Raw genomic sequence first — 10,772 nt, forward strand, 5'->3', positions numbered from 1 at the left:
TAATTTTTTTTTTTTTTTTTTGGAGAAAGGTTTACTGTAAGGCACATGAGCACATCAGAGAGACAGAGGAAGATAGAAAGTGAAAAAAAAATCACACATCCCCATAGGGGATGACCATGCTGCAATCCCTTTGCCTCCATCTTCCTTTTAGGATTTTGGACATGCATGCACACGTGCCTGGCATTTTCAAGCTGCAGAATCTGAGACTTGAACTGTAATCGACTGTATGGGAGTCCAGTACCTTAAGCACCATGCCACCTGCTGGCCCTGGCTTCTATATACTTTTTTTTTTTTTAAAACAGATTTTTTGCCTTGGGGTGGAGTGCTCACCAGAGAGAGAAAGAGACAAAGACAGTGAGAAGGAAAGTGAGAAATCACCCTCCAGGGGGTTGGCCAAGCCATAATCTCCTCTCCTCCATTCTTTTCCTGGGGTTCTGGGCATGCGTGCACATGCACCCAGTGTGAGTTTCAAGCCACCAGGTCCAGGACCTAAACCTAACCATGGTTGGCCATGTGAGAGCCCAACGATGTAACTGCTTTGCCCTCTGCTGGCCCCAACTTTTAAACTTATTTATGTCTTCTTAAAGTATGTCTCCTGTGGAGAGCATATAGTTGGGTCTTTTGCTTGTTTATCCATTCTGATAATCCTTGTCTTTTTTTTTTCTTGTTCTTTTTCTTTTTTTGTTTTGTTTTGTTTTTTTTTCTTTTTCTTTTTGGAGAGATTTTCGCTATAGGGCGCGTGCGCTCGCCAGACAGAGAGAGACATTAGAGACAGAAAGCAAGAAATCACCCCCCAGGGGGGATGGTCATGCCGCAATCCCTTCTCCTCCATTTTCCTCTCGGGATCTTGGGCACGCACGCACACGCGCCCGGAGTGAGTTTTAAGCCACCGGGTCCGGGACGTGAACTACGGTCGACTACGTGGGAGTCCAGCGACATAGCCATTACTTTAACTGCTGGTCCCCAATCCTTGTCTTTTAAGTGATGTGTTATGTTGTTAAGATTTAGCACAATTACTATACGGTTTGATTTAAGTCTACAAAATCATCATCTGTGCTCTGTTTTTATTATTTTTTCTTTTCCTTTTCATTTTATTGTTTTCAATTTTCTTAGTATTCCATTTAAATTTATTTATTGGCTTTTTGGGTACACCTCTTTGTGTTATCTTTGTGTTATTATATTAGGGTTGCTGTAGGAAATACAATATACATCCCTAACCAGGGATGTATTGTCTTTTTGTTTTTAAAGAGATTTTTTATTACAGAGTGTGTGCATTCACCATAGAGACAAAGTGAAAAATCACCCCCGGGGGGATGGCCACACTGCAACCCCTTCTCCTCCAGTTTTCTCTCAGGATCTTGGACATGTATGCACAAGTGCCCTGCATGAGTTTCAAGCCTCTGGGTCTGAGACTTGAATTGCAGTCAACTACATGGGAGTCCAGTGACATAACCATTATGCCATCTGCTGATCCCAATTCTCTTCTTTATTTTTAAGTTTATTTATTTATGTCCTCCATGACAGAGAGAGAGGAAGGGAGACCCCCCCAATAGATCTTCATTCCGCAATCCCGTGCCAACCTCAGCCAGCCAAGATCACAAATATGTGCACACATGCCAAGCATGTAGAGGGAGACCTGGGCATGTGAACCCAGGACTTTCTCATGTGGCTTCATTATCGCAGAGCATTATGTTATTGCCATGTCACTGTGGGTGGGCCAGAGGCTGCCTTTTTAACACAGAACATTAGAGGCTATCCTGGAAACCTACCCAACAGATGTTTATTTACATTGCATTTGCCAAGACTGGGTTTCATCTCTACTTTTAGATCAATCATTGTCTAAAATCCGGTTGTTAACCAACAAACTAAGGTTCACATTCTGGACCAGTTGTGTAGCCTGGTCTTTAACAGAAGCTGAATCCCACATGGCCAATAGCAGTTTGAATTCCAGCCTGTGTAGCTTGAAAAGAACTCCAGGCGTATGTGCATCTCTGTCCAGGATCCCGACAGGATGGAGAGATGGAGAAGAAGGGATTGCATAATGACCATTCCCCATTGAGAAGTGCTATCTCTCTCTTTCTCTCTTTCTGTGTCTCTTTGTCTCTCTCTGGAGAGTACATACACCCTCTCAAATTCTGGAATTGCAGGAGTAACCCATCTACATTGAAATAGAGGGGACTCTGCCACCTGAACAAATCAATACATATTAGCAGAAAAGAAGGAATGAATATAGAATAAACAGCAGTCAGCATTCATCATAGATATTAATCTTATTCTTTATACTTGGTTTGCTAAAATTTTATCCTCGGTACATTTTTTTATTTTGTGACTACATGTGAGACTTTCATGTTAACACTGGTAAAGCAAGCTCGCCTGCATTGTAGTTATGCATTTCACGCAGGCTTAATGAGATGGTAGACATATGAAGCAAACACAGGATAATTACTTAAAATTAAGGCAAGATATTTTCTTATATTCTGTAGGTATTAACATTTAGTGACCCAGATGAGTATCTTGTAAAACATTCTTTGAATCATTTATAATATACTAAAGGTAGGGAAAAAGTTACATTAATACTCATGCTATCTTGAGCTGAACCAACCCATTTTAATTGTTTTTTTCACAAATTGTAATTTCTATACTCAGTGCAAACATAGTAAGCCCTTATTTAGTATTTTTTTTTTTATATTGGAATTTTTTTTTTTTTTTTTTTTTTTTTTTTCCATATTTTTTTTTTTTTTTTTTTTTTTTTTGTCTCTGCTCACCAGACAGACAGAGAGAGACAGAGAAACAGAAAGTGAGAAATCACCCCCCAGGGGGGATGGCCATGCTGCAATCCCTTCTCCTCCATTCTTCTCTCGGGATCATGGGCATGCACGCACACACGCCCAGCGTGAGTTTTAAACCACTGGGTCTGGGACACGAACCGCGGTTGACTACATGGGAGTCCAGCAACATAGCCATTACGCTAACTGCTGGTTCCCAAGCCAAAGTAGTATTTTAAGTATCTTTGATTTACAGTGTGAATACACTTGGGAAAATATCCTTAACTGGAGGGAAAATTGGCATTTACAAATTTTAATTAAATATGTTTGTCTATGAAAATCAGGCCTATAATTATGAAAGTACATTTCCTAGTTTCTTCTTGATATGATGTTGCAGCACTTCATTTCTGTTGATTAAATTATCAGTTCTCTAGGGCAGAGACTGTATTCTCTGTCTTGTTAAAAACTTGTGTGTGCAGAGGAATAGGTTGTTCAGTGTAATTATGATTTATAATGTAATAAATGTATAGACACACATGATCTTACTGAAATTTCTTAACCTTCCAAGAAAGTAGCAAAGGAGAAATTTTCCATTTTATGGTAAGGAAATTAAGTCTTAATGAATGAAATATCTAAGATCACAGGATTTGTACTTGATACAGCTGAGACTAGAACCTGAACCTTGGGGCCAGCAGGTGGCATGGTGGTTAAGGGTATTGGACTTCCATATGGCTGACTGTGGTTCAAGTCCAGGACCTGGTGGCTTGCTTTCTTACTTTCCCTCTTTCTTTCTCTGTCCCTCTCTGGTCAAGTTAAAATAAATAAATAAATAAAGTTAAATAAAATAATTTTTTTTAAAAAAAAAGAATCTGAGCCTCAACCAGTGCTATTTCCTCTGTGCTAGCAGCCGCAGTCTCCCACACTGCATTTCCTTGAAGTTTAGACATGTACAACCTGTATGGAGACTTTCCTGCTACTTGAGTGTTTCCAGAAGGACAGCATGGGAAATGTGGGTGGGAATTGTTAATTATGCAGAACTATTCCATTTAGCATCTTCAGTCTTCATCATTAAGTGCTAGCACTGCCCCTCTGACATTGTAACACTCAGAAGTGATCACTCGTATTCTCAGATGCCTCCTGGGAAGCAGTACCTTTTTGGGGGAAAGAGGGTCTTCAAAAAGTGTGTGGAAAATTCATTTTATAAAAAAAAATTATGCACAACATTTTTTTAAAAAAGCTTATTTTTTCCATAAAAGAGATAGAGAGAGATCAAGAGATGAAGAGATAACACCCCAACAAGATTCTCATGTTGCAATCCACTCCAAGTCTCAGCTGGCCTGGGATCATGAACACATGCATGTATGCCCGGCATGCTCAGGGATGCCCAAGGACATGAACCCAAGACCTTTCCCATGTATGTCTAGTTGTATTATCACCATAACATGGCCTGGATTTCAAAATGGTTTGTGCCAAAACAAACTTGTACCTTAATTCCATAATTCTACAAACCTTTTGATGTCCTCCCCTCATCTCAGTGCTCTCTACTGTGCTGCTTCTCCGATGTCATAAATGGCAGGGTTTACTACCACAATGAATACAAATAATCTTGACAGAGTATTTTAAATATGCTTGACCAAATATATAGACCTTCCTATGTACCTTCCTGAATACAAATAATCTTGACAGAGCATTTTAAATATGCTTGACCAAATATATAGACCTTCCTATGTACCTTCCTGTAAACAAGGCTGCTCTAGAACAGAACAGACTGCTCTGGAACAGAAGCAAATGTGTGGTTGGCGATTAAAGGGTATCTGGGATCCCTTGAGCCATGGGAGGGTCAAAGTTGAGCAAAGGAGCTACAGTTGGGATAGAAGAATCACTTCAGCATAACAACCATGAGGGCAGCAATACTGTTGCTCCTACATCCTGGGCACTACCGAAGCCATTTATGTGCATTATTTTATTTTTCACAGCAGCCCCAGGCCATCAGTGTTACCATTATCCTCATTGATTGGTAATCCCTTGTTGCAGCCGCGGCTGTAACCTCCTTCCTGGTCTTTTTGCTTCCATACTTATCCCCATGCAATCGATTCTCCACAACATCAACCTGAGCTATTTTTATAAAATGAAATCAGAGGGACCAGCAGTTGGCGTAATGGCTATGTCACTGGACTACCATGTAGTCAATCATGTTTTGAGTTCCGGATCCAGTGGCTTAAACTCACACTGGGCACATGTGCGTGCATGCCCAAGATCCCAAGAGGAGAATGGAAGAGAAGGGATTGCAGTGTGGCCATCTCACTTTCTGTCTCTCTGTCTGTCTCTGTCTTTCTGGCAAATGCATGTGCCCTATAACAAAAACCTCTCAAAAAAAAAAAATTGAAATCAGATGATGTTGCACTTCTAAAATTCTCTGATGGCTTCCTGTCACTGAATAAAATCTGAAGCCCCACAGTGGCCCACAAGACACAAGTGCCTGACTCCACATACCTCCCTGTCATTATCTCCTCCTCTACCCCACAGAGACCTTACTCACTGCAGCTAGGCCGGCTCCTTGCCATTCTCTGAACAGGACAAGCTTTTTCCCATTTTATTTTGGAGTCTGCAAATTGCATATTTCCCTGAGCTATGACTTGCTCTTTTTACCTCACTCTTTGATCAGACCTCCTTACTGAATCCTTTCCTGATGGTTCTAAGATAACCTCTCTTCTCTGCTCTCTTCCCTATATTCTGCCTTCCTTTTCTTTATAGTGCTTGGTGGCCCCGACACTAAATTAGCACCTCTTTATGCCACTGTTTACCATTTCTTCTTTCATGGGAATGTGAGTGGGGCCTTGTTTGTTCACCCCTTAAAAAACTGCTTGGCACGTAGTAGGGCTACTATGTTGAATAATAACTATAATAAATGTTTGTTCAATAGAGTTTGACTACATGTGGTTTAGAGAAGCGAAGCTACTTGCTCAATGCTCAGAGCTAATAAGGAATGAATTTTCACTCTGAGCTACCAACCTGTCAGAGAAGACTTCATTTGGAGAAAAGAATAAAATGAAAAAAATACAGATGGCAAAGAGGCTTAGGATGAGAGACAGGAATGAGGGCAAGGACTTCCTTCTTTCTCTGTTAGGGAATGATCACTGCAAACGTTTTTTTTTTTTTATTGTCATTGTCATTATTTTTATTTAATCCATGCATTAACCAAAGAGAATTACATAAAAGGCACTCAGAGACGTCAAGTGTCAGGAATCTGCAGGGTTATTGAAACCAAAGTCCACTGGGCTCTGCGGTTGCTATATAGCTCTCTGCTTTAGCTTTGCTGCCTAATTGTCACATGAAAGGAACTCATGTAACCTCAGATGGTGTGCCCTGTTCTCTTACAACAGCTCTATAGTGGTCATTTTGAATAAATTAATTCACGGTTAGTTCAGAAATAACCGAAGCCTCCAGAGTAAATAGAATTACAGTCTACCTGTCAACGTTAGCTTTGTTTCATTATGTTAGAGTCATATTCAATTGATCAGTTTCTCACCTTCTGTTCTTGGCTGTATCCTTTTGCCTTATTTTTCTATACTCTTCATGTCAAGGGAAGCTACTTACTGTACGTTAAGTACATAAAACTTAAAAAAAATTAATTATATAATTTTTAAACCGTCTATTTTTTTGGCTAGGGGGAAGCAAGGGAAGTCGACAGAATAAATCTTCAGATGATGTGGACACAGTTTCTTGCTGGAATTTGCAAAGCCGATTTAAATATGATCTTAATCTTCAGAAGATTGTTTTTAAAATATAGAAATTCAAGAAGACAGCTTTTGAGAATGCAAATTTTGGAGAACTTGGAATCTTTTTCATTTCAAATATATTAACCACAGAGCTCATCTAGCTGAGTATCACAGTCTGTACAACACAAAGAAGTCATAATAAAAACAGCTCCCCCACCTGGTGTTCGGTGCTATCTTTGCCCTACACCATTTTTTTTTTTTTTTTTTTGTATGTGATTGTTTAAAAAAAAGTAGTTTATACAAGGGAGCTATGGATAGAAAATGAAAGATTGACAACGCATGGATTTCAGCAGAGGAAGTATGATGACTTCCCATATGGAAATGATGCTTTCCAAACTGCTCAAAGTTGTTTCTTCTGTGGTGGGGGCAGAGTAAGTTTTATGCAAAGAAAACAAAATTAACTATGTCCGAAAGTCAAGGAGTCTTTAAGACAAAAATTTAAAGCAATTCACAGGTAAGCATAGAGGTATCAGGAAAGCTTTATTTTTATTTTTTATGTTTTTGCCATAGGGCACATGTGCTTACAGAGAGAGAGATAGAAAGAGAGAAAGAGAGACTAGCAGTTGACGTAATGGCTATGTCGCTGGACTCCCATGTAGTCGACAGTGGTTTGAGTCCCGGACCCTGTGGCTTAAACTCATGCCAGGCGCGTGTGCGTGTGTGCCCAGGATCCCGAGAGGAGAATGGAGGAGAAGGAATTACAGGACTACAGGTCTTTCTCCTCCACTTCCTCTTGGGATTTTGGCCATGCACGCACATACATCCACCCTGATTTTCAACTCAAGGTGACTCAGATGGCCACGGAAACAGGGGTCTGGACTCCTAGGGGACGACACAAGAGTTTGCACCAAATGTTAGGTCTTTTCTATGGCTATTTACATAGCTTTCACATTTCTGTAATTTTTGCTAATACCTTTGGAGATGTTTTGGCAAAACAATATTTACATATAGAAGCCTCAAATAGAACTAAATTTGAACAGAGTCTGGTACTATATGAAAGGTTGCAAATAAATTAAAATCAGGTACAAAGTTACACCTTTTATTTAATTTCACTTATCTATCTTTTTTTTTTTTTAGAGGTTTTTGCTATAGGGTGCTTGCGCTCACCAGACAGACAGAGAGAGACAGAGAGACAGAAAGCGAGAAATCACCCCCCCAGGGGGGATGGCCATGCCGCAGTCCCTTCTCCTCCATTCTCCTCTTGAGATCTTGGGCACGCACGCCCACATGCCCGGCGTGAGTTTTAAGCCACCGGGTCTGGGACGTGAGCCACGGTCAACTATGTGGGAGTCCAGCGACATAGCCATTACACTAACTGCTGGTCCCTTCACTTATCTATCTTACTACCATTCCCAGAATGGTTTTAGTCACAGTGGAAATGTATTATAATTTTAAAGAAATTATTTTAGTAATTACACATATGCACCCCTGCATGCACATACATGTCATGAATATGTATTTTTTTTAGAGAGATTTTTGCTGTAGGGCATGCGTGCTCATTGGAGAGACAGAGAGAGAGAGACAGAAAGTGAGAAATTACCCCCCCCCCCAGGGGGAATGGCCACGCCACAGTCCCTTCCCTTCCATTTTCCTCTTGGGTTTTTGGGCATGCATGCACATGCACCCGTGTAAGTTTTAGGCCACTGGGTCTAGGACTCGAAACAAAGTCAACTATGTGGGAGTCCAGCGATGTAACCACTACTCCATATGCTGCAAAACATGTATTTTTAACTCTTGAACCAAAATGAAATTTGTTTTTGGTAACTCATGTACTTTCACTGGAAAGGGAAATTTCACAATTAAACTAGTCAAAGCTATTTCTGACATCAGAAAAGGAGTGTGGGTGTGCATGGCCAATCTACATGGAATATTTTTAGGAATTTCAGCCTCACACAGATTTGAATGTAGTAATTTTAATAACTGCTTCTTAAAGTCCACAGTATTTTTATGAAGGTATCCATATAATTCAGTTGTAATTTACTGATAATCAAATTTGTTTCCAGTTTATATAAAAGATAATTTACAGTTTACAGTCTATTCTACCTTGCTGAATTGCAAGGATATGGCAATATCCTTCCCTGATCTCAGCCCTCGAATTTTGAGGATGAAAATAGAAATTAGGAATATTCATAGAATAATGAATATCCATTTTTAGTGAAGCAATGGGAGATCTGAGGGACCCCAGAGTGTGTGGGGGAGGACCTGCCACTTAAAAAATTCCAATCTCCCTTTCACTTCATAGTGTCTGGAATACGTCATTGTCCTCTCATACAATGTCATACCCTTGGAGGCATGGGATTGGGAACACTTATTCTCAGGATGTGGAGACTGACATGTTGTGTTTATCCCATCTTTTCCTTTGTGGTTCAGACCATTAACAAGGACACTAGGAAGGGACATTTAATGAATGGTGAAACTGAGAAGGATCTTCTGCAGTGGGGAACCCTGGAATCAGGACTCTTGGCATCAGGGCAGTGGGGGAGAAAAGGAGAAATTGCCATTAAAAAAAAGGGCCACAGTGTGAGTTTAAGCCACTGGGTCCTGGACTCAAGCCATGGTCGACTACATGCGAGTTCAGCAACATAGCCATTACGCCAACTGCTGGTCCCAGCATGGGAGAAAAGGAGAAATTGTCATAAAATAAAGGGCTGCAGAAAACTGATGTGGCTACCTTACAACTTTACATACAACCTCTAGTCTTGATCTCTGTAAACTCCAATCTGGTGTGAGGGTGTGAGGGTGGGAGATGGTAGTGGGAGACCAAGGGAAGGGGAAGAAAAACTCAACCCTCCATGGATTTATGTTTGGCCTTCTATTGAATAACACTTTTTTTTTTTTAATAATTATTTTCTTTCACTTTATTTATTTATTTATTTATTTATTTATTTATTTATTTTAACTTGACCAGAGAGGGACAGAGTGGGAGAGAGAGAGAGAGTGAAGGAGAGAGAGGGAGAGAGAGGGAAAACAAGAAAGGAAGTCGCCAGGTCCAAGATGAACCATGATCAGTCATGTGGGAACCCAGGGCCTTTAACCACCATGCCACCTGCCGGCCCCAGAGAACACTTTCTTTCAATGCTGGATTCACTCTAAATCTGTTTGGTAAGAGCAGAGAGTCCAAGGGCTAGAAGCTAAGGATTGGCTTTCTTGGTCAATTAAAGAACCAGGTGGCTGTGGGCTTATCTGTATTTGTATCCCTCAATCCATAGACACAGCTGATCCTGGGAGTGAAGTAAAAAGTAAGTCCAGACACCCCTCAATTTTGGAGCTCTGGGACCATATCCACAGTGCAGGAAGGCAGCTGGGCCTGGAACAATCCAAGAGAATATGGGATGTATGACAAAGAGCTAGAATTTTGCTTCTCTGAGGGAACCAGGGAGTGTAGGGGCAGGTCATGATTTAAACTCCCCAAGTCATTACAACTTACTGCACCTCAGAGGGCAAAAAGGAGAAGGTAGGAGAAGGTTTGCTTGGTGCCCCCTTACCCCTCACTGTAACCCTCATATCTAACTTATGCTCACTCCCCACTTTTGGTTATAGCACTGCTCATCCACATTAGGGCCCAGTTTCCATTTTTTGGAGAAGAAACATTTCTTCTTTGCAGTGTCAGTAATGATACATATTTTTTGATGCTCCAGAATAATGGTAAGAGTAATAAAATGCTAATTGTCAACTCTCCTCCTCTACTGATTAAATGTTAACAGTGGGGCTGAAGGGACCCCATAAAAAAAGACATGCTGGGACCAGCAGTTGGCATAATGGCTATGTTGCTGAAGTCCCACGTAGTCGACCATGGTTGGAGTCCAGGACCTGGTGGCTTAAACTCAAGCTGGGAGCATGCGCGTGTATGCATGCATGCCCAAGATCCTGAGAGGAGAATGGAGAAGAAAGGATTGTGGCGTGGCATCCCCCGTCGGGGGTGATTTCTTGCTTTTTGTCTCTCTGTCTCTGTGTCTTTCTGGAGAGCGCATGCACCCTATAGCAAAAACCTCTTTCCCACCAAAAAAAAAAAAAAAAAAAAAGACATGCCGGTAAGTAGGTTTCTCTAAAGTTTCATTTTAACTCTCCAGCATCAGAATTCCTTGATGGTGGATTGGAAAGTGGGAGAACTTGTCCATAAGGAAGACATACTGTGTGTGGAGAATAAGCAATGGCTAAGATTTTGGGAGCACAAATGTTAACAACCTCGATTCTTTATTTTAATATCCCCACCATTGGATGTAGTAGG

At 40.8% G+C, this 10,772-nt stretch overlaps 1 protein-coding gene across 1 annotated transcript in view; it reads left to right on the forward strand.

Annotated features, from left to right (window-relative positions):
• Nucleotides 1-6,695, forward strand: part of HYCC1 (hyccin PI4KA lipid kinase complex subunit 1) — a 114,976-nt gene extending 108,281 nt beyond the window's left edge. Inside the window, exon 12 of the mRNA XM_027771123.1 lies at nt 6,434-6,695. Within this exon, the coding sequence (XP_027626924.1) occupies nt 6,434-6,555 (122 nt within the window). The 3' untranslated portion in view covers nt 6,556-6,695. The remainder of the gene's footprint in view (nt 1-6,433) is intronic.
• Nucleotides 6,696-10,772: the final 4,077 nt, after the last annotated feature.

Source organism: Tupaia chinensis, unplaced genomic scaffold, assembly GCF_000334495.1.
Source record: "Tupaia chinensis unplaced genomic scaffold, TupChi_1.0 Scaffold000184_1, whole genome shotgun sequence".
Lineage (NCBI taxonomy): Eukaryota > Metazoa > Chordata > Mammalia > Scandentia > Tupaiidae > Tupaia > Tupaia belangeri.